The sequence below is a fragment of the Hemiscyllium ocellatum genome, chromosome 10, assembly GCF_020745735.1.
Source record: "Hemiscyllium ocellatum isolate sHemOce1 chromosome 10, sHemOce1.pat.X.cur, whole genome shotgun sequence".
NCBI classification, from domain to species: domain Eukaryota; kingdom Metazoa; phylum Chordata; class Chondrichthyes; order Orectolobiformes; family Hemiscylliidae; genus Hemiscyllium; species Hemiscyllium ocellatum.
The window spans coordinates 72,436,146-72,460,802 of record NC_083410.1 but is presented as its reverse complement, the minus strand read 5'-3'; the positions used below and the strand labels follow the sequence as shown (position 1 = coordinate 72,460,802).

The 24,657-nt window shown below is 43.5% G+C and overlaps 1 protein-coding gene across 1 annotated transcript in view; it reads right to left on the bottom strand.

Annotated features, from left to right (window-relative positions):
* The window catches only part of rsph3 (radial spoke head 3), a 93,560-nt gene extending 81,206 nt beyond the window's left edge, over window positions 1-12,354 (bottom strand). The window contains exons 1-2 of the mRNA XM_060830983.1: window positions 12,194-12,354; window positions 3,717-3,801 (exon numbers count right to left, since the gene is read on the bottom strand). Of these exons, the coding sequence (XP_060686966.1) occupies window positions 3,717-3,801; window positions 12,194-12,300 (192 nt within the window). The 5' untranslated portion in view covers window positions 12,301-12,354. The remainder of the gene's footprint in view (window positions 1-3,716; window positions 3,802-12,193) is intronic.
* Window positions 12,355-24,657: the final 12,303 nt, after the last annotated feature.

The following is a 24,657-nucleotide window of genomic DNA, read 5'->3' as shown; positions in this document are numbered from 1 at the left end:
GAGGTCATCCTTGGAGATAATGCAAATGTAAATGCCCTAATCCTGGAAAATCATTATACCAACAATTTGCTGACTCCATGATTACCCAAGACAATATAGGTGTCATATGTCCAAGCTTCAGGGCGGCCTTGCAAATAAGTTCTGGTTCTGCTACTTCCACAGAAAATGTAGGTGTGATATACTTCAGTATCGGGGATGATCATGCAAGTGAACCTGATTGGCTGGGGGATGACTATGAAAGTATTTCTGAATGGAAGGGACTGAATGAGTTTAATTTGATATAGTAGGAGAGTAGTAGTAAATGGCTGTCTAAATCCGCATTCCTGCATGAATGTTGTCTCCCCCCCCCCACCCCCACCCCCACTCCCCTCCAGAATGTTCAGTTTCTGGAAGAGGACAGTGCAGTTTAACCCTTTAATTCCAGGGAGATAGTCCAATTTAATATTTTAACATTACACAAGTATCGTTCATATCACACAAATGCCATGCAGCGATAAGAGAATCTAATCATTGCCCCTAGACAAAATGGGATCTTTTACTTAATTTCATACATACCATTTTAAAATGGCTTTGAAAGTCAATATTTAGCAGAACTGCACTGTTCTTGCCTAAATCAGTTATTCAGAATTAGATTTATTGTCACATGTACTCAAGTACAAAAGTACATGTTGAAAAGTTTACAATGTCATCTTAGGTATAAAGTACCGAGGTACAAATCGTAGATATAAACTAGAGAAATGAAAAACTTATACTATGAATACTGTAAGGTAATAAGTTAGAAAATTAAGAAATAACTTTAAAAAGATTAATATTATAGTCCTTTCATAAAGGGCCTGCAGCGGATCAATGCAGGCATGCAGACATGATCTGACTGGGCTCGCAAGCTGCTGACCCCCGCACTAGCCCCCATCCCAACAACTGTTCCCACTCTGGTCAGGGCCTGGTGACCATTCCCATGCCAGCCTCCAAGCCCTCTCTACTCTGGCCCTCAGATGCTCCAAGGTAAGTTTTCTTTCAGTGTTTTTTTTTAAAAAAAGAGAAGAACAAGAAAAGATAAAGAAAATAGATGGCATGGACAATCCCCAGGCTGAGGAATCCAGATGCTGCGTACTCTGCCACCATCTTGGATTCCTTCAATTAATTATTCAACAAAACTGACCTATTAAAAATCCATGCTTCACCCCCACATTACATTCTCCACATCTAAATGCTCTGTCACTGGATTCCTTTTAAGCTGGAATTCCAATATCTTTCTTGTTACTGATACTTACCTAGTACTTCCTCAGTTATTTCAATTTTTCTTTTAAAAGTGGAATTACACCTGGTACGCAGTCATCTTCAAGAATAACTTATTTTGTGTTGAATTTTTATAAATAAATACCAGCAAGTTTCTCAAGTATCGGTGGTTTTAATTATCTAGTTTATCTTGTACATTTTGTTTGCTCTCAATTATTATAACATCCCTCTTGATGACTTCCACCATTGCAAGTAGCTTATTCAGACTCCTTACCAAAAATAAATATTCTTGCCATTTTATCATAATCCACTGAGTTTATTTTGCTCATCTCTTAGTGCTCTTCAGCCCAACTTAATTCTATAAATAGGTACCGATAGAATGCTTCCACATTAAATATTATTTCCTTTTTAATTGTCTTAAGTTTAAAAACATTGTAAAATTATAATATTCCCCTCACTGTGTAACATTGTAGTTACCTTGCTTAAACTGGAAAAGGTACAGAAAAAAAATTACAAGGATACTGCTGATTTTGGAGAGTTTGAGTTATAAGAAGAGGCTGGATAGGCTGGGATTTTCTTCCCTATAATGGCGGAGGCTGAGGAGTGATCTTATAGAGGTTTATAAAATCATGAGGGGTACAGATAAGGTGAATAGCCCAAGGACTCCCCTACATCTAAGATATCTTGGAAATGAGTGCTAGACAAATCAGACCTCTTGGCATCATGGTAGCCCACAAACTCACCAACACACTAAAACAGCGGCTAATGAACTTGAAAGAACCTACACAAATAAGGTGAATTGGCCATGCTAAATTGCCCGTAGTGTTAGGTGCAGGGGTAAATGTAGGGGAATGGGTCTGGGTGGGTGCGCTGTGGTGGGTCGGTGTGGACTTGTTGGTCTGGAGGGCCTGTTTCCATGCTGTGAGTAATCTAAAATAAGCAAAACTAATGTAATTTACAAAATATCTTGCAAGAACTATAACAAACACTACATTGGACAAAGGCAGAAAACTAGCCACTAGGATACATTAACATCAACTAGCCACAAAAAGACATGGAAAAGACTCACTAGTATCTTTACATACAGATGAGGAAGGTCAAGCCAAACAGAGACACATGAGAATTCCTAGAAGCATGGCCCTCCAAATGGAACTCTATCAACAAACACTTGACTTGGATCCCATTTACCATCCCCTGAGAAATAGAACAGGAAATGACATCACCACAGGAAATGGCATCATCAACATAAATAAAAGGTGGGCCATATCACCAATGCTGATGATGTTACCTATTATGGTGACGAAACATCTAAAAATGAACCTTCCACCACAGAGAACAAACTTACCTTCATTTATAGAATGTGTTTATTTAATTGTGATTTTTGAAAAACTGTACATATTCATATAAGAATACAGAACAATATTTCAGCTTGTGCAATTGACATATTGCATCTGTGGGAGCAACCAAAAGGAACACAGCACCAATTTTAACATCAACAAACAGAATGCTGAAGAAACTCAAGTTGTGAAGAGAAAGAGAGTTGATGTTTCAAGTCTGGTGTGAATCTTCTTCAGAGCTGAAAGGTGTTGGAAAATAGCTTCTCTCTTTTACTTTGACAGGCTGAGGAAGAGCAAACTGGCAGATAGTATTGGGGTCCACTGTAAATGACAAAGGGGTTAATAGTGGAGAAAGGGGAAAAAAAGTGTAAATTAAACTGTGAAATGAAAACAATTGGTCCTTGCTACTAAACTGAAATTAACCAAGACACATGACTGTGGGGGCAGGAGGGGGAGAATAAGAAAAATGGAGAACAGACATAATCTGGTTTCTAAAGTTAATTAATTCAGTACTGAGACAACAAGAATGTAAAGTGCCCAAGCGGAAGATGAGCTGTTGTTACTTTAGCTCGTGTTTTGCTTTGTTGCAATATCAGAGCAAGGCCAGCATAGGACAGAAATGTTAGTGTGTGAGCAAGGTGGTCAACTGAAATAGCAATCATCATTTTATTTCATTCTCTGCTTTTGGTTCAGATTTCCAGAATTTTGCTTTTATTCCAGTTTTAACATTGATCTCTTTGTGGACCTATAATTTACTTAAAGTCACAACATTTATGAACACAATTATGAATTCAAGTGCGAACCTACTAAATCTGAAATTACCAATCTTCAGCTGTGGTAGACAAGCAGCGGCTGAAAGAACACAGCAAGCCAGGCAGCATCAGGAGAAGTCGATGTTTCAGGCCTGAAGAAGGGTTACACCCGAACCATTGACTTCTCAACCTCTTCGTGCTGCCTGGCTTGCTGCGTTCTCCCAGCCTCCTGCTCGTCTATCTAGGATTTCAGCATCTGTCATATTTTTGTATCTAAGTCTTCAACTGTGAATAGAATATATTCTCCTTTGAATCCAGTGCATTGCCAGTTTAAGAAATCAGCACACTTATCTAACTTAGTAAAACTAGAAACAAGTTTCAGTACACATACCGCTGGGAGGGTGTGCTGTGCATATGTATTTCCTCGTACTACCCTTCTGTCATACATGATGTTTCCATAATATCCTGCTGGACATCTGAAATACAAAGGAATGAGCTGTTACCACAGTGCCGTAAATTAATTTGCTGGCTTTGCCTGTTCCATTAATCTCTTTAGAGTTAGGTAAGGTCCAAATCTATTCTTACTAAGTAGCTGTGACATCAAAGCAGAGTTTGTTATCCTGTATAAGAAATGTCAATACTCTGCCAATGGTCCAAACACTTGAGTTTTTGAATATTGCAAATATGAGTGCACAGCAACTTTAAGTTAGCAAAGATTCGGCTGGACTGCATTAAGCTTCTTGCAAAACAACTCAATATTCATGTTTGATTTCAGAATGCCAAAATAGCCAGGTTTTTTTGTTAATCCACTTTCTGAAATCTCTTTCAGCCCTTGTCCCCCTTCATGTAAAATTTACCAATTCTTCAGGATTATCTTAAGAGTTTTTTGAAATAAAACATTAATTTCCCAGACTACTACAAGCAACCCAGGATAAAAGTCATCAGGGATGTTTTTTGTTAAAATGTCATTTTTCTATTGTCTTTCAATATTTTTATTAATTACAGTATAATCTTTTTAATGTTAGATAAACGGATGTTTGACTGCCAATTAAGCATCATGCTATTTATCATACAATACAGAACTCAAATATTGCTGAAAGAAAAAGCAATGTTGAAGATTTCCTGTTACACACATCAAGACAAGAATGTCAAGTATCAAATAGTGCAACAATTTATACTGCCTGAGAAAGAAGTGCTGACTGGATGGAAAGTTGACATTTATTGTACAAAACATTGACATGGAGAATGCAGAAAACTATTATCTCCCAAGCTTTCATTTGATTCAAAACAAGGTGTAACATGTGGACATTTTTTCTGCTGAGGATATGTATTTATGGCTTCTAGCAAGCATGAGAGGGATAATTTGCAAGCACAACTGGATCTTAAATTGATTGTTAATGTAATTCATCACAAACTTAGGATTGTTCAGCAAATGCTATCCAATCATGGAATCACATCTAACACTATGTTCAGAGTTTTGCAAGCACAGACTGATTAAATGCACTCAGAATTTTGCCTATTGGGAACAGCTTAAGGAATGTACTGTTTAATAAAGTTTGTTTCTCTTATGAGAGACTCGTGGAGCAGAGGGTATGATCTCAGAAAAAGGGCTGCACATTCAAGACAGATGAGATTAATGAATCAATGGAATTGTTTACCTCAGAATGCTGTTGATGCTAGGTCATTAAATATAATCAAGGCTGCAAAATATAGAATGCTTAATGCTTAGGAATCTAAGGCATTCATGAGTCTCTGTATTCAAAAGATCAATCTCTGCCATTTCCTCCACTGTCAATATTCCACAAGGAGTGCTCCCTCTATGACACCCTGGTCCCCTGCTCCATATCCCCTAAGACTCTCATTGCCCACAGCACTTTCCAACACAATTGTAAAAAGAGATAAAACTTATCTATGCACTTCTTCCCTCCTCACTGTCCAAGCCCCAAACACACCTTCAAGGTGAAGCAGTTCAAGCTGATGTACTTCATTTGATGCTCACAATGCAGTCTCCTTTACACTGGTGTGACCAAACACAGTCCTGATGAAGGGCTTATGCTCAAAATCTCAATTCTCCTGCATCTGTATGCTGCCTGACTAGCTGTGTTTTTCCAACTCCACAGTCTTCAAATGAGACTGCTTTGCACAACAGTTTTGTCTGGAGGAATGATCTAGATCTCCCAGTTGCTTGCTATTTTAATCAATCACCTTGCCCTCATGCTTACATTTCTGTCCTTGGTGTGTTACAGTGTTACAATGTTACAATGAAGTACAATGCAAGCTCACCAAACAACACCTCATTTCCCACTTAGGCACTTTACAGTCTCAATATTGAATTCAATAACTTCAAAAACTGAAACAAAGAACTGTGGATGCTGGAAATCAAAGAAAAATAAACTGCTGGAGAAACTCAGTTGGTCTGGCTGTATGTGGACAGAAAACTAAGTTAATGTTTCAGGTTCAGTGACACTCCCTCAGAAACTGACTACTTTGTGTCTTTTTTTTAAGAGAACACTGCCTATCCCCACACCCAGCAAAACATAGCCATGTCTTGTTTACTCTGCACTTAATAGATGGATGAAGGGCTTACGCCCAAAACATCGACTCTCCTGCTTTTCGGATGTTGCCGTACTTTTCCAGCACCATTTGACTGGGACTAACGCTTTCCCTTTCACACTGCAAATTTACACCCATTTTACAACTCATTTTTTTTATTTCTCTGCTGTTAACACTTCTTTGTCTTTTGCCCTGGGCCTCTACACCACCTGCCTTCTTGCTCCTCCTCTGTGTTTGTCAGAAGTATTTAAAAAATCCTATTATACAACACCTCTCAGTTCTGAAGAGTCATAACTGATTTGAAACAAGAACACTGTTTTTCTCTTGCTACTCTGCTAGTCCTGTTGAGGTTCTCTAGCATTTTCTGTTTCAGATTTCTAGCATTTGTATTATTTTATTATATAGGCATGGAGGATCATCAGATGAGCCATGATCTTCTTCAATTGCTGAGCAACCTTGATGGACTGAATGCCATATTTCTGCTCCTTTGTCTAATGATTGGACCATCACTGGGAAACTTGGGCTTTATGCTGGTAATGCTCTGAAATTTATATACAAATTATTCATGAGAGAAATGCAGAACATCTTTTGGATTGATGGCAGCATCCAGTGTGTGACAAATATCAGTCATGGTGCTACTGAAGAATAGAACAAAGAACATTATAGCATAAGAACACTTTGGCCTTCCAAGCCTGTGCCGATCCAGATCCTCTATCCAAACCTGTTGCCTATTTTCTAAAGGTTCTGTATTTCTTTGCTCCCTGCCCATTCATGTATCTGTCTAGATATATCTTAAATGACACCATCGTTCCTGTCTCTACCACCTCTGCTGGCAATGCATTCCAGGTACCCACCACCCTCTGCGTAAGAAATTTCCACATATAACTCCCGTAAACTTTTCTCTTCTCACTTTGAACTTGTGACCCCTAGAATATGAGTCCTCCACTTTGGGAAAAAGTTTCTTGCTATCCACCCTGGCTACACCTCATGATTTTGTATAAATTCCCCCCTTCATCCTCCTTCTTTCCAATGAAAACAATCCTAATCAACTCCAATCTCTCCTCATACCTAGCACACCCATACCAGGCAACATCCCAGCGAACCTCCTCTGCACCCTCTCCAAAGCATCCACATCCTTTTGGTAATGTCGCAAACAGAACTGTCTGCAGTATTCCAAATGAGGCCGAACCAAAGTCTTATCCAACTGTAACATGAACTGCCAACTCTTGTACTTTATACCCTGTCTGATGAAGGAAAGCATGCCATATGCCTTCTTGACCACTCTACTGACCTACATTGCCACCTTCACAATGGATCTGAACATCCAAATCTCTCTGTACATCAATTTTCCATTTACTGTATAGTTCGCTCTGGAATTGCATCTTCCAAAATGTATCATCTCACATTTGTCTGGATTGCACTTCATCTGCCATTTCTCTGCCCAACTCTCCAATCTATCTATATTCTGCTGTATTCTCTGACAGTCGCCTTCACTGTCTACTACTCCACCAATCTTATTGTCATCTGCAAACTTGTTAAAGAGGCAATCTACACCTTCCTCCAAATCATTTACATATATCACAAAAAAACAGTGGTCCCAGCATGGATCTCTGTGGAACACCATTGATCACAGACCTCCATTTTGAGAAGCACTATTCCACTACTACGGTCTCCTGTTGCTCAACCAGTTCTCTAGCCATCTAGCTAGAACACTCTGAACCTCAAGCAGCCTTACCTTCTTCATCAGCCTACCATGGGGAACCTTATCAAATGCCTTACTAAGGTCCATGTGTATGACATCTACATCCCTTCCCTCAATCAACTTTGTCACCTGTTCAAAGAATTCTATTAGGTTTGTAAGACATGACCTTGCCTGCACAAAACCATGCTGCCTATCACAGATAAGCCCATTTTCTTCCAAGTGGGTATGTATCCTATCTCTTAGTATCTTCTCTAGTAGCTTCCCTACCACTGTCGGCAGGCTGACAGTCTGCAATTACCTGGATTATCCCTGCTACCCTTTTTAAACAAGGGGACAACATTAGCAATTCTCTAGTCATACCGTCATAGAGACGTACAGCATTAAAACAGACCGTTCGGTTCAACCCGTCCACACCAACCAGATATCCCAACCCAATCTAGTCCCACCTGCTAGCACCGACCCCTCCAAACCCTTCCTATTCATATACCCATCCAAATGCCTTTTAAATGTTGCAATTGTACCAGCCTCCATCAGTTCCTCTGGCAGCGCATTGCATACACGTATCACCCTCTGCATGAAAAAGTTGCCCCTTAGGTCTCTTTTATATCTTTCTCCTCTCACCCTAAACTTAGTTCTAGACTGCCCCACACCCTCTGTGACCTCTCCCATTTTCAAGGATGCCGCAAAGATAGCTGTTAAAGCCCCAGCTATTTCCTCTCTCACTTCCTTCAGTAACCTGGGATAGATCCCATCCTGTCCTGGGGACTTGTTCACCTTAATGCCTTTTAGAATACACAACACTTCCTCCCTCCTTATGCCGACTTAACCTAGAGTAATCAAAAATCAATCCCTAATCTCAACATCCGCCACGTCTCTCTCCTCAGTGAATACCAATGCAAAGTACTCATTAAGAATCTCACCCATTTTCTCTGACTCCACACATATCTGTCCTCCTTTGTTCTTGAGTGGGCCAACCCTTTCCCTGATTACCCTCTTGCTCCTTATATATGAATAAAAGGCTTTGGGGTTTTCCTTAACCTTGCTCGCTAAGGATATCTTATGACCTCCTTTAGCCCTCTTAATTCCTTGTTTTAGATTGGTCCTACATTCCTGATATTTTTCCAAAGCTTTGTCTGTCTTCAGTCGCCTAGACCTTATGTACGCATCCTTTTTCCTCTTATCTAGTCTCACATATACCAGTTAGCTTCACTTGTTGCTTAGAATTTTTGGATTGTCGGCCTCAAATTATGTTGAAAAGGAAAGGCATTTTAAAAAGCCTTGCCCCATAGTTCATAAAATTTTCTCATTTTGGGGGTCATTCACAAATATTGAAGTTGTGCCCAGTATATTCAAGTCTAAGTCACCAATATGGATCAAGAAAATCAGTAGTTCTACTACTGGTCCCTATGAAACACCATTGTAAAGACAAAAGCAAAAACTACGAATGATGTGCATTCCTAACTCCTGTCAGAGAAACAATGGCTTACAACTATAGTTTCCTGTCACAGCCAACTTTGCCTCCATATTGTCACTGTCACCTATATTTCATGGATTTTATTTGGCTCATAAACTTGTTTGTTGTACTTAGCAAAAACTTCTTAGAAATATACACAGCCATATTAACTGCACTACCACAAAAATGTCAAACAGAAGTTAAATCTCATCCATGTTTAAAAAAACTCTTTCTGGCTTTCCTTAAATCAAGCCACATTTGTCCAAAGGTGTCAATTTTGTCCCAGATTATCACTTCTAAAATCACTTGCACTCTAAAAATTAAGCTAGCAGGACTGTAGACATTAGGTTTATTCTTCTATATGTTGTAAATAATGGGGCAGTTTTCAGATCTCAAGCATGTGCATCTAAGGAGGATCAGAAGCAAGTGTTTCTTGCTACCAAGTACAGATAGATAGCCTATCCATTGGCTTCTTTCACAGTCTTTAGCCAACCCAAGGTCTCAAATACATCCTTCTTCAATATGACTTTGACAGCACGTTTTCCTGATATTTCCTTCTGTTCCATTCCCACTTGCTCCTTCACCCCATCTTTTTCGACACAAAAAACATTCCCTTTTCACTTCTCTTCAATTGTGAAAAAATTTTGAAATCGAAAGATTAAAATATACTATAAATTTACTTCTTCATAAACCTCAGTTTTGTTTGCCACTTTTACATGGTGTGTTGTCAAATGTTTTCTTAAAATCCATTCAGAGGACATTCATTGCATTCTCCTCTCATTTAGTTAATCTAAAGAACTCAATTAGATTAGTTAGGCATGATCCACCTTCTGCAAATCATTACTGGATTTCCTCAATTAACTGAAACCTCTTCAGTTGTCTGAATGTTTTTTTTCCATCTGATTTTTTCTGGGACCTACCCACTATTAATGTAAAGCAACATTTGAGTCATCAGGAATGTCTTTGTAACTTTTCTTGAAAGTCACATTTGCCATGTGCCAACTTTGGCACACCATCCCCCATATATCGGGAACATTTGGAAGATTACAGAGAACACTTCCACCATCTTAATATCCACTTCCCTCTGCACTTTGCAAGCCATCCAAATCAGGCAACCCATATACTAAGCATAGCCCAATTTTCCAGTATACTCTTTTCATCAAATTTTACCCCACCCATGATCTCGATCATTTCTGCTCCACCCACATTTTGTCAGTTTCTCCTCCTTAATAAAAGCTCACACATCTCTCATCTCAGGGACAACTTCCCTCTCCAGGGTTTGGCCTAACTCCCATCAACTTTGGCCCCATCTCTTCATATCCCAGAGTTCAACTGTGCTCCTGAAAAATAACACCTTTATCCCCTTACTACACTTGCTTCTGCTCTACACTCCCCAGGTCTCAATTGTTCTTCTGCTTTCATCCATACCTGTGCTGGCTTCACTCCCTTCCCAGACCTTGTCCAAGTACTCCCACCTCCACCCCAGCTCCTGATGCCTCTCCCTGACTCCATTCGTGCCCACCTAGCCATACTCCCTCCTCACACAGACATCAGGACCCAACTCCCACCTTCCTTTCATACTGTGGAACGTTCCGATTATCTTTATCCCTGTAAATTCTATAAACCTCTTCTTTCTTAACCTATCCACAGCCTTCAACACAATTGTCTATTACACACTATCCTAAAGACTCCTTTATTGTCCAACTATGTGGAGTTGTAGTCAGTTTGTTTTTAAATTCATTCATGGGATATACTGAGACTGGCTGGGCCAGCATTTATCGCCCATCTAAGTTGCCCCATAGAAGGTGGTAGTGAGCTGTCTTGAACCACCGCAATCCATTTTGTGTAGGTATACCAATAATGCCATGTGGGAAGGAATTCCAGCATATTAACCCAATGACAATGAAATGACATATTTCCAAGTCAGGATGGTGAGTGGCTTGGAGGGGAACTTCCATTCTTATCTGTGGAATCATGGGCAAAGATTCATCTGAAATGGTTTTTCTCTCAATTACGCACTTTAAGCTCTAGAGTCCAACAATATATTCTTGAATCCATAACATCTAATCCTTTGGTATAGCATCCAAAAATATCTTATTCCAGATCTGAGCTTGATTCTTACTTCTACCTCACTGCCCTTCCTTCAAAACTCTCTACAGACTGATTTGTCACATTGATGATTGAACATTCAATATTGAATGAAGGGAAAGTTTTCCAAGGAAATATTGGGAAAATGGAACTCACTTTTGTCCATACCACAAGCACTTTTCCTTGAATACTGCTTCAATTCCTTACAATTATTTTAAGCAGAACAAGGCAGGTCATAACCCATGTTTCAAACAGAAATTAACACATAACCACTTACTCTTACCATCAGTAAAACTACTTGCATCCTCCTGCATATCACTGCCATCAAGCAGAAATATCACTAAGACTTCATCCATGCCAATGTTATCATCACACTTAACTACTTCATGCCCAACTGACAAGTCATTCACATGTGCTCATTCAAAGCACAGTTATATCTTAATTTGCTGCATATCCTGTTCACTGCCCACACAAGTTTGTTGAATTTGCATGACTCCTGATCTGACAACACTTCAGTTTAGCAACCCTAATTTTTAAACTTTTAAATCCCTCCATCACCTGGTCCATCCCCATCACCATAACCACCAGGACGTGGAGAAGCTGCATCATGCAGTTGAGGAGGCATTTTATGCCAACAGGGAGTGAAAGCTATAAACGGGAGAAATCAGGCTCGGTGACTGGCTTGCAATAGCAACAACATAAGTTAAATTCCATACCAGCTGAAGTTACCATGAAGAACTCACCTTCTCTCACCTGAGGCATGGTGACCTTCAGGTTAAACCACTACACAATGATGGCTTAATTAGACAGCAATCCTATGCTGATGATAACTTCACTCAACAATGCACTTCTTTGCCTCACTTACCACCCTTCAGCCCATCTCTCCTATCCTTCAATTTCACTCCCTTAATGCCACCCTTTACCCGGGTGTTTCACCCCGCTCCCGAATGTCATCCTCTGACCTACCCTTCCCCCTCAATGCTACCCTCCGACGTCCTCTTTTTATCCCATTCCTCAGTGCTGCTCTCTGCCCGACTCCTACTTTCCATTTGTGTCTGTCCCCGTTACTCACTGCTGCTGCTGCTCCTGCCGATATTTCCTCCTTTCCTGCAGCGCTCTCGGGCGGCTCGAGAATGTGTACGTGTTGCTATTGTCCTGTTGTGGCAAAACAGTAGCCATTGCTACAGTTTAGCTAATAACTGGAACCGAGAATAAAACTTTGATGCAGTACCCCTACACTCCCAACAACCACTGCCTTGGCAACGGTTACTAATGCAAACTTCGCGTCATTTCCGGGAGCGAGCCTCCCAATGACAAAAGGAAGTTCGCATAGACATAAATAATCTGTTTCTGTTTTAATTCCCTGGCGACATAAGAAGTGATCCCCCGCTCCTTTTTCACGTCCAGTGTTTTTTTTCTGACTGATTTCCTTGCCTGCTCCTCTCACTGTTGGAGCGCGGATTGGAGGTGAAAATTGAAAGGTTGCCCCTGGTAACAGTTATATTAGTTGTGATCCATCTCCTGTCCCTATCATTGAGAAGCTAAAGTCCACTGTTTTAGAAGATCATAGAGTTCTCGGGCGCAGAAGGCAGCCATTCGGCCCATCGTGAGTGTACGAGTTTTGTTTCAAAATGAAATAACTCTACAAAGGCCAACATTTTATTCCCCCCCGCCCCCAGCCACCCTTTATTTATTTAGGCATAGCAGAATACACTGACAAAGCTAGCTCCTACAGTACACAGAACCCCTGACGCACCTTTTTAAAAATTTTATTAAACAGTACAAAATACAGTTAATGAACAGAAAGCAGCAGTTCACAAAAGAAAAAAGCATTATACAAGAGAAAGGGCCACGAAGCCAAACCCCACTGTTCATCCAGTTTTCAGAGAGACGAGGAAAAACCTCAAATCCCACTTTCAGTCAAAGGTAATAGTAATAAACACACAAGACAGTGCAATCAAATGAGAAACAGTGCATAAAACACAGACCCAATACAGCTGGAAAAAGACACTGGTACCAGTTCATGGTGCATACTATCGGATCATCCTTGGCTAGTCTTCCTGCAGGACAGTCATCGGCCTTCTGGTCTCCAGCTTCCCTGTGTACTAACCGACTTTCCCCAGACCCACTTTCCTCCAGGCTGATTATTGACCACCCAACTCCAGTCGCCCCACATACTAACCGGACTACCCCCAGGCCACTTTTCTACTGGTTGTTGGCCTTCCGGTCTCCAGCCACCCTCCGTACTCACTCCTATTTATATCTATCAGCCAGGACTCCCTGATTGGACAAGGTTAACAGCCCCATCAGAGAATTTATATTCTAAATCAACCCACCTGGCTGACATTGGTCCGATCACTACATACTTCTCTGTCTACTACATCCTTCTCCCTCTAAGTCCTGGGATATAGGCCCATTCTTTATTCCTGTATCTCCTCCTGGTGTGTTTTCACACTAGGTCTGTTCCTTGGATTCTGCCTTGGATATGGCAATGTGTACCAGACTATAGCCCGCCTCTTGGCTGCAACTTATCTTCAGACAGTAATGCCATTGAGGCTACGTCATCTGCCATGTCCATCTTGTCCTCACAAGTTTCTTTGGCACAAAATAGAGAGGTAGAACCCAGGGGTTCTGACAGTCTTGCTGGATGTTCTGAGTGTCTAGGTATGTTTTGCTCCTGCATCGTTTGCGAGGTTGCAGCTTTCATGTGGTCTACATGCTTGTTCTGGACCACTTCCCCAACTCAAACTTTGTACGTCATGCGACCTGACCTTGCGTCAAACATGACTCTTACCATGAAGGGCCATTCCTAAGGTTTTGACACCAAACTTAGTTCCCTGAAGTAAACTTTCTCTCTCGTTTAGAGGAGTTGTGACTGGCAGCTTGCCTGATGCCATTTCACCAATCCCCCCTCCCCAGGTGCGGGAAAATCAGAATTAACCTGGTGTGGGGTCTTCTCCCCATTAGCAACTTTGCTGGAGCTGTCCCTGTAGTTCCATGAGGGGTGGTTCTATAATCAAATGGCAGTTTGGTGTTCAGTGAATCTTCAGGCTTCTTTTTAAACTTGCCTTCAAAGTTTGGACTGCTGTTTCTGCCAGACCATTGAATGATAGATGGTATGGAGTTGTCCGTACATGCTGAATGCTATTCGACTTTTGGAAATACTCAGATTGCCTGCTGGTAGATAATGGCCCGTTGTCTGTGACCAACATCCCTGGGAATTTTTGTATAGCAAAAGATGCTTGAAACTTTTCAGTTGTCATTCCTGTATTTGACAAATTAACTTTATGTGCATCCAACCATTTTGAATGGAGCGCCCACTTTGACTAAAAACATAGAGCCCATGAAAGGACTGGCACAGTCAATGTGTAACCAAGTCCATTCCCACAAATGTTGGGGAACTGCTGGCGGTAATTTCTGTCTTTGTTGACACTCTGGACACTGTCCCACCTACACAACTAAATCGGTATCCAAACCAGACACAACTTCTCACCAACATCTTCATTTTGGAAGCTCCTGGATTACCCAGGTTTAATTCAGCAAGTGTTTGGCAGCTACTGTTGATCGGGACAATCACTCTTGCTCCTCCTAATAATATGCTGATCTTTACAATGATCTGGTCTTGCCAGGTCCAGAATAGTTTCGGTTCTGTTTATGATGGCCCTTTTGTCACCCCTCTCACTACCAGCTATTTTAGTTTTGCCAAGACGGGATCTGTTTGTGTCCACATTCTGATATTGTCAGTGCTGACCAGAAGCATATCCAGAAAGTTTAAAACCAGAATGGAAACTTCCAGTGTATGCACGACCCATGGTTTATCCACCAGTGGGTGGCAGCTCAAAGCATCCGCATTTGCTATTTGGCCTCCCGGATGGTAAAAACAATGAGTGCAGATCCTGGAAACCAAATTCTGGATTGGTGGTGCTGGATCCTATTTGTGATTTTACACACTCACAATAAGTGCCCATCCCTGAATTCAACGTGAAGCAATGGGCAGCGCAACCCTGTCCTCTTTAAATAGACCTCACAGGGGTTTGTCATCCATTACTATTATAGATTTACATCAGTAAAGGTATTATGACCGCCCCAAATCTTCCTTCTCTATATGGGTTTTTGCAATCAGCATCAGCCAACATCCGGGAAACATACACTGTTGGGCGTTCTTCTCTGTTGGGCCATCAATGAGTCAACACTACCCCAATACCATACGGGCGGGCATCGCATGTCAGCACCAGATCGTGCTAGGAATGGTAGTCTGCTAATAAATTAGATGACGCAAGCTGCTTCTTCACTTCCCTAGACACTATATCTTGGCTATGAGACCATTTCCAAGGCTGAAACGTTTTCGATAAACAAGTGTAAGAGAGCCAGGAGGGAGGTCAGATTGCAGATTAATTTTCTGTGATAATTTACTACTTCTAGGAAAGACCTAGACATGGGAGCCAGACTCTTTTAATCACCCTCACTTTATCTTCCAATGGGTGTAACCTGGTCTTGTTGACTCTGTAACCCAGGTAGGCCACTTTGGGTACCTGGAACGCACATTTCTCCCAACTAAGGCATCCATGCATCTTGGAGAAATGTTTAAACACTATGACCAAGTTCTTCAAATGCTCTTTATTGGTCTTCCCTGTTATCGGCACATCATACAGATAAATGGCAACTTGGGGTATTCCTCGTGAAATGTTCTGCATCATCTGCTGGAAAATGACATAGGCTGATGATACCCCAAAGGGCAGGCTCATTTGTTGGTACAACCCCTTACGGGTATTATTTGTAGGAGACCTCTGGGAATCCTTATTTAATTGCGTTTGCAGGCACGCATAATGTAAGTCCAGCTTTGCAAAGGACAGCCCTCCTCCCCTCGCTAGTTTTGTGTATCCATCCTCTATGCAAGCGATTGAGTATTTATCTAGCTGCAAAAAGTGGTTTACCATTTGTTTAAAATCCCCACAAAGGCTTTACAACCATTACAAATGGTGCTACCCAATCCAGCCTCCTAATTTCTGCCTCTACTTTTGCATGCAAGAGAAATAGCACTGTGCAGGCCCTGCAGAATCATGGAATTACTTCTTGGTCAACATGTAAGGTGGTTTTAGCCCATTTGATAGTCCCCAGATCTCCCTGAAAAAAGAAATTAGGATTTCACTCATTTTCAAAATATATTGGGCCAGTCAAGTTGAATCTTTCTGAAACAATTTTGCCCCATTAAGTTTGGGCCCAAGTCTTCTACTACAATCACTGGTAACTAAACCAGCTGCTTCTCATAAGAGACTGGAACTGAAATTATACCTTTAATCTTTAAAGGTTCCCTGGTATAGGTTCTCAGCCTGGCTGAGGACTTATTCAAACTTAAGCATTGGGTTCTATAGCAAATTTTGCTAAAGACTGGTTCTGCAATGACCAGGCCAGTATTGACATCTATTAGAACAAGTAACCATTTCACCAGTCATTTATTTTGATTGGCTCTTTGTTGGATGTCGCTAAGCAATTTAACGGTTCCAAACCAACTGTAGGTGAACTTTCTAGGGTGTGATTTGGAGATGCCGGTGTTGGACTGGGGTGTACAAAGTTAAAAATCACACAACACCAGGTTATAGTCCAACAGGTTTAATTGGAAGTACACTAGTTTTTGGAGCGCCGCTCCTTCATCAGGTGATTATGACCTGATTGTTGTGCGATTTTTAACTTTTTAGGGTGTGCACTCTCTTTGATATCAGCCTGAGTTCTCTTTCTCAGTTCAAGACCAGTGGGACCCTTTTGCTGTCTCGAGTCCGCATACTAGCAGCAACTACAATGGCCCACCAGTCCAAGCCCTTGAGAAAATTTTAACCATTTAGCCAGGGATTGGCTTTGATTTGGAGTTTTACAGTGGGCTGCCCTAGTGTCCCTCTATGAGGATATGTCCTGAGTGAGGCTATGCAATTGCCTTCACTCAAGTGGTGCAAGCTCAGCAGGCCTGGTAAGGATATCCGCTTTAATTGGCAATTCCTACAATTCATAAGCTCCATTTACCGCATTTTCTGATGGCAAAGCCAATTGTAATGTCTGTTTGAAGCCCAATTGGGCTTCAGCTAGTAAATGCTTTTGAGTAGTCACATCATTATTCCCACATACCAAATAGTATCTTTGCATCTCACTTAGGGTTAAATCAAAAATCAAATGCCTCTGCCAGTCATCTTAACTTTGTCAAAATTCCAGATATGGATTCTTGATATGAGTTTTTTTAATCTCATGATCACTGAAATAACTCCAAGAAGGCCAATATCTAGTCACCATGTCATCATTTACTTAAACTCCTACATTCACCCAGCTAGCACAGAGCCAACTCCTGGAATGAACAGAACCCCTGATGTTCCTGTTTAACCTGTCAGCTGAAACTTCCTGATTGGACCAGGTTAGGAGGTCCAATCAGGGAATTCATATTCTATGAGAGATCCACCTTGTTGACATCGTTCCGATCATTACACAAATGACCACCATCGCCTTCTGCCAATCTCATGTTTCCCCCTTCCCCACAACCTTATTCAATTATTATTTTGATCCAAATAATCATTCAATAACTATTTGAATGTCTCAAATGAACCTGCCTCCAACACAGTTCCAGGCAATGGATTCCATAGTCTAATTATATGCTTTGTGAAAAGTTTGTCTTGCTCTATATTTGCTCCTTTTGTTAATCATTTTAAAGTTGTGCCTTTTCAACTCTATAACTCTAAATTAGAATGAGTGCAGAAATGATTAATAAAAATGGCTCCAGGAATGAGAAATTTCAGTTTCAAGTTGCAACTATTCTCTTTGGCAAGAAGGCTAAGTGGAGATCTGTAAAAGGTTTCCAAAATCATGAGTGTGCTAGATAGATGAAACAATCTGTCATAGAGTTGTAAAGCACAGAAACAGACCCTTTGGCCCAACTCAACCATGTCAACCAAGTTTCCGAAGTTGAACACAATTTGCCTGCGTTTGGACCATATCCCCCTAAACCTTTCCTGTTCATGTCCTTGTCTGAATTTCTTTTAATGTTGGAATTGTACTCGTGTTTACACCGGCAGCTTGTTCCATAAAAGCACCACATTATGTGTAAAAATGTTGCACCTGCAGTCCTTTTTAAATCTTTCCCCACTCACCTTAAACAAATGCCCTCTAATTTTGGACTCCCCTACCCTGGCTATTTACCTCATGATTTTATAAACTTCAATAAGGTCACCTGAGCCTCTTATACTCCAGGGAAAGATGTCCCAGCCTATCCAGACTCTTCTTATTACTCAAACCCTCCACTGTCATTAACAGCCTTGTAAATCTGTTTGCACCCTTTCTAGTTTAATAACATCTTTACTATAGCAGGATGACTAGAATTGTATGCAGTAATCCAAATATGGCCTTACCAATGTCTTGCATAGCTGTAACATAATGTCTTAACTCAATGCTTTGACTGAACTTTCCCTTAGTCACTGTACCATTACTGCGAAGCGTCTTCCAATGATGCCCACCTTGAAGAAGTTCTCTTCCTTCCTCCACAGGGATCTCAGTGAGTCCCTCTCCCACTGCATCCCTTAGGTCACCTCCTCTGCCCTGAAGCTCTTCAACCACATCCTGAAGCAGATCCACTACTACAGTACTGTCTCCTTCCTTAGCACCTACCTATGCAACCAACTTACCTCGTGTGGACCAGACCACATTCAGACCATCTCAATTTGGACTGGGACAATCACTGCCTACAGCAAATCCAAAACCTCCGGAAACAGTTCTCCCTCCAGATTATCTGCTCCACAATCGCAGCCATGTGCCTCCATCTTCCTGCAGTCAGCTGTGCCTCAACTCAGGGTCACACTCTCCCAGACCTGCAAAACGCTCATCAAACACTTTTTCTCCAGCTTATCAGACATCAAGGAACGTAAGTACACAAAACCCTCACGTACTTACCTCCAAACTCGTGATTCCTTGACCAATCCAGACCCTTTCCCCGGCCTCCAGATGCCATTATCTATGTAGCCGCTACAGTCACCACTACCCCTGAAAATGGTGATGTCACTTCTACCCCGCCGCCCTACTGACCACGACCACTGCCGAATATGCCGCCTCTGCGATCGCTGCCACGACTACGAACTCCATGATCTCTGCCAGAACCTCTGCCACCATGAACCTCTGCCACAGCCTCTGCTGCCGAAATCTCCATGAACACTGTTCATGTCACGTCCGCACCTGTGGTTATCGCTGCCTACACCACTTCCGCCCCCACCAACATCACTCACAAGAACAGCCCCGAACACCATCCCACCCTCTCACATGATGCCAAAGCACAGCTTCTGCTTGTGCCACTGTAGCTACCACTTACATCCCTGCAGTTGCTGTGGAATGTGCCACTTTTGCCTGCACTGACATCACTCACTACAGCTCCGCTGACCATGTCACCTTGGCAGCCATTGCTGAAGGCACACCTACTGTGAATGCTACACGGAATGCCACTTCCGCCCCTGTGGGTACCACCAAATGCACTACTTTTGCCACCCTGACCACTGCCATTTATGTTATTTCCTCTGGTGACATTACCAATGATAACATGATTGCCCTCATTCAAAAGACAATCTGCACCCCCACTCCCAACTCCAGCTCTACACCAGGCCCCAGATCCCAGCCGTGCCAGGTTTTACCATCCCCCAGGACCTCCATCTCACTGAGGATGAGTGATCCGTCCTCAGTAAAGGTCTCACCTTCACCCACTACGTTTCCGGTCAATGAATTCCATGCGTCAAACTTCTCTTCCACCGCTTCCACTACCGTGCTTACCTTTAACTCCCTCGTTAGGTCCACGTCCTGACCAACACACTTAGCACCTTCACTTGCCACTGCAAGAGATGTAAAACTTTGCCCACACCTCTGCCCTCACCTTAGTCCAAGGCCCCAAAGTATCTTTTCACATTCAGCAGAGATTTTCTTGCACATCCAAACACCTCATCTACTGTGCCCATTGCCCTCAATGCAGTGTGCAAATGTGTTGCTGGTCAAAGCACAGCAGGTTAGGCAGCATCTCAGGAATAGAGAATTCGACGTTTCGAGCATAAGCCCTTCATCAGGAATAAGAGAGAGAGAGCCAAGCAGGCTGAGATAAAAGGTAGGGAGGAGGGACTAGGGGGAGGGGCGATGGAGGTGGGATAGGTGGAAGGAGGTCAAGGTGAGGGTGATAGGCCGGAGTGGAGTGGGGGCGGAGAGGTCAGGAAGAGGATTGCAGGTTAGGAGGGCGGTGCTGAGTTGAGGGAACCGACTGAGACAAGGTGGGGGGAGGGGAAATGAGGAAGCTGGAGAAATCTGAATTCATACCTTGTGGTTGGAGGGTTCCCAGGCGGAAGATGAGGCGCTCCTCCTCCAGCCGTCGTGTAGTTGTGTTCTGCCGGTGGAGGAGTCCAAGGACCTGCATGTCCTCGGTGGAGTGGGAGGGGGAGTTAAAGTGTTGAGCCACGGGGTGATTGGGTTGGTTGGTTCAGGCGGCCCAGAGGTGTTCTCTGAAGCGTTCCGCAAGTAAGCGGCCTGTCTCACCAATATAGAGGAGGCCACATCGGGTGCAGCGGATGCAATAGATGATGTGTGTGGAGGTACAGGTGAACTTGTGGCGGATATGGAAGGATCCCTTGGGGCCTTGGAGGGAAGTGAGTGTGGAGGTGTGGGCGCAAGTTTTACATTTCCTGCGGTTGCAGGGGAAGGTGCCGGGGGTGGAGGTTGGGTTGGTGGGGGGTGTGGATCTGACAAGGGAGTCACGAAGGGAGTGGTCCTTGCGGAACGCTGATAGGGGAGGGGAGGGAAATATATCCTTGGTGGTGGGGTCCGTTTGGAGGTGGCGGAAATGGCGGCGGATAATACGTTGTATGCGCAGGTTGGTGGGGTGGTAGGTGAGAACCAGTGGGGTTCTGTCTTGGTGGCGGTTGGAGGAGCGGGGCTCAAGGGCGGAGGAGCGGGAAGTGGAGGAGATGCGGTGGAGGGCATCGTCGATCACGTCTGGGGGGAATCTGCGGTCCTTGAAGAAGGAGGCCATCTGGGTTGTGCGGTGTTGGAATTGGTCCTCCTGGGAGCAGATGCGGCGGAGACGAAGGAATTGGGAATATGGGATGGCGTTTTTACAGGGGGCAGGGTGGGAGGAGGTGTAGTCCAGGTAGCTGTGGGAGTCAGTCGGTTTATAATAGATGTCTGTGTTGAGTCGGTCGCCCGAGATAGAAATGGAAAGGTCTAGGAAGGGGAGGGAGGAGTCTGAGACAGTCCAGGTGAATTTCAGGTCGGGATGGAAGGTGTTAGTAAAGTTGATGAACTGTTCAACCTCCTCGTGGGAGCACGAGGCAGCGCCGATACAGTCATCGATGTAGCGGAGGAAAAGGTGGGGGGTGGTGCCAGTGTAGTTGCGGAAGATGGACTGTTCCACATATCCTACGAAGAGGCAGGCATAGCTGGGGCCCATGCGGGTGCCCATGGCAACTCCTTTAGTTTGGAGGAAGTGGGAGGATTGAAAAGAGAAGTTATTCAGGGTGAGGACCAGTTCAGTCAGTCGAAGGAGGGTGTCAGTGGAAGGGTACTGGTTAGTGCGGCGGGAAAGGAAGAAGCGGAGGGCTTTGAGTCCTTCGTGATGGGGGATGGAGGTGTACAGGGACTGGATGTCCATAGTGAAAATAAGGCGTTGGGGACCGGGGAAGCGAAAATCCTGGAGGAGGTGGAGGGCGTGGGTGGTGTCCCGAACGTAGGTGGGGAGTTCTTGGACTAAAGGGGACAGGACCGTGTCGAGGTATTGGGAGATGAGTTCGGTGGGGCAGGAGCAGGCTGAGACAATGGGTCGGCCGGGGCAGGCAGGTTTGTGGATTTTGGGCAGGAGGTAGAAACGGGCGGTGCGGGGTTGTGGGACTATGAGGTTGGAGGCGGTGGATGGGAGATCCCCTGAGGTGATGAGGTCCTGGATGGTCTGGGAGATGATGGTTTGGTGGTGGGAGGTGGGGTCGTGGTCAAGGGGGCGATAAGAGGAGGCGTCCGCGAGCTGGCGTTTGGCTTCAGCGGTGTACAGGTCAGTGCGCCAAACTACCACCGCGCCTCCCTTGTCTGCGGGTTTGATGGTGAGGTTGGGATTGGAGCGGAGGGAGTGGAGGGCTGCACGTTCTGAGGGTGAGAGGTTGGAGTGGGTGAGAGGGGTGGACAGGTTGAGTCGGTTGATGTCACGGCGGCAGTTGGCTATAAAGAGGTCGAGGGCGGGTAGGAGGCCTGCACGGGGTGTCCAGGTGGATGGGGTGTGTTGGAGGCGGGAGAAGGGGTCGTCAGAGGGTGGGCGGGAGTCTTGGTTGTGAAAGTAGGCACGGAGGCGAAGGCGGCGGAAGAATTGTTCAATATCTCGCCGCGTGTTGAACTCATTAATCCGAGGGCGTAGGGGAACGAAGGTGAGGCCCCTGCTGAGGACTGATCTTTCATCCTCAGAGAGGGGGAGATCTGGAGGGATGGGTCCTCCCTCCTCAATGCAGTGTCCCCTACATTGGGGAGACAGCACGCCAACTTGTGGAACGTTTCAGAGAATATCTCTGGGACACATTTACCAAACAACCCCACTATCCTGTGGCCGGCTGCTTCAACTCCCCGTCCCACTCCATCAAGGTCATGCAAGTCCTGGGCCTCCTCCACTGCCAAATCCGAGCTTCCCAACGCCTGGAGGGGGAACACGTCATCTTTTGTCTCGGGACACTTCAACCACATGACATCAACATCGACTTCACTAGTTTCCAAATCTCCCTTCCACGACTGCATCGCAGATCCAACTATTCAATTCGGCACTGCTTTCTTGACCTGTCTCATCTGTCCATTTTCCTTCCCATCTATCCGCTCTACTCTCCCCACCAAGCTATCATAATCACACCCCATCTGCATCTACTTATTGTCTTCCCAGTGCCTTTCCACCACCTCCATCCTCCTATTTATCTCTCAGACCCCTTCACCCCACATTCCTGATGAAGGGCTTATGCTGAAATGTCAACTTTTCTTCTCCTTGGATACTGCCTGACCTGCTGTGCTTTTCCAGCACCACATTTTTTGCTTTGACCGATGAAATCAAGTGTGCCAAGTAACTTCTTCACCACCCTGTCTACCTGTGAAGCCAAATTCAAGGAACTGTGTACCTGCATCCCTAGGTCTCTTTGTTCAACAATGCTCCCCAGGGACCTACCGTATAAGTCCTGCCCTGGTTTGACTTGCCAGATGTTGCATTCATCTAAATTAAACTCCATTTCTTAGTCCACTGGCCTAATTGATCAAGATGCCATTGGATCTTTAGATAACTTTCTTTACTGTCCACTATGCCACCAATTTCTGTGTCATCTACAAGATTTCTAACCATGCATTTTATGTTCTCATCCAAATTGTTTACATAAATGACTAACAACAGTAGACCTGTTGTTAGATCCTTGTGGCACACCGCTGGTCACAGGTTTCCAGACTGAAAAACAACCTCTACCAACACCTTCTGTCTCTTATCATCAATTTTGTATCCAATTGGCTAGCTCTCTCTGGACCCCGTGTGACCTGACCTTACTAACCAGTGTACCATGTGGAACTTTGTCGAAGGCCTTGATAACATCCCTGAAAACAACGACTTCCATTCTGCCTTTATCTAATTTCATGGTTAACTCTTCAAACAAGCTCAACCAAGTTTGTAAGACATGATTTCCCATGCACAAACCCATGCTGACTATCTCTAATCAGTTCTTACCTTTCTTTGCATGTAGATCCTGTCTCTCAGAATCCCCTCCAACAACCTACACACTACTGATGTCAAGCTTACCCATCTGTAGTTCCCTGGCTTTTCCTTGCAGCCTTTCTTAAATAATAACATAACATTAGCCACCCTCCAGTCTTCTGACACCTCACCTGCGGCTAACAATGATACAAATATTTCTGCTAGGAACCCTGCAATTTCTTCTCTAACTTCTCACAATGTCCTGAGTTAACCTGACCTGTTACTGGGGATCTATCTATCAATATGTGTTTTAAGATCTCCAGCACCTCCTATTCTGTAATGTGGATCCCTTGTGATTCTACACATAGATGGTCTCGTTGATCTTTAAAGGACTCTATTCTTTCCCTAGTTACTCTTTTGCCCTTAATATGCTTTTAGAATCTCTTTGTATTTTCCTTTATCTTATGTGACTAAACTACCTCATGTCCTCTTTAGCCCTTCTGATTTCTCTCTGAAATGTACTCTGACATCACCTATATTCCTCCAGGGATTCCCTTGATGCCACCTGACAAATACCTCCTTTTTCTTGACCAGAGCTTCAATATCTCAAGTCATCTAGTGTTCCCTACTCCTGCCAACTGTGCCCTTCAAACTAACAGGAACATGCTATGCCTGAATTCTCATTATCTCACTTTTATAATTATTTCACAAGCTTCTTATAATATGATGTTCCTTGAGTGTTCTCCCCTCAGTAATCATAATTAATTTCTAATGGAGCAAAATATTTACTGAAAGGAATACCACTTGACCCATTTCAATTAATTCAATTGGAACTGTACCCTTTG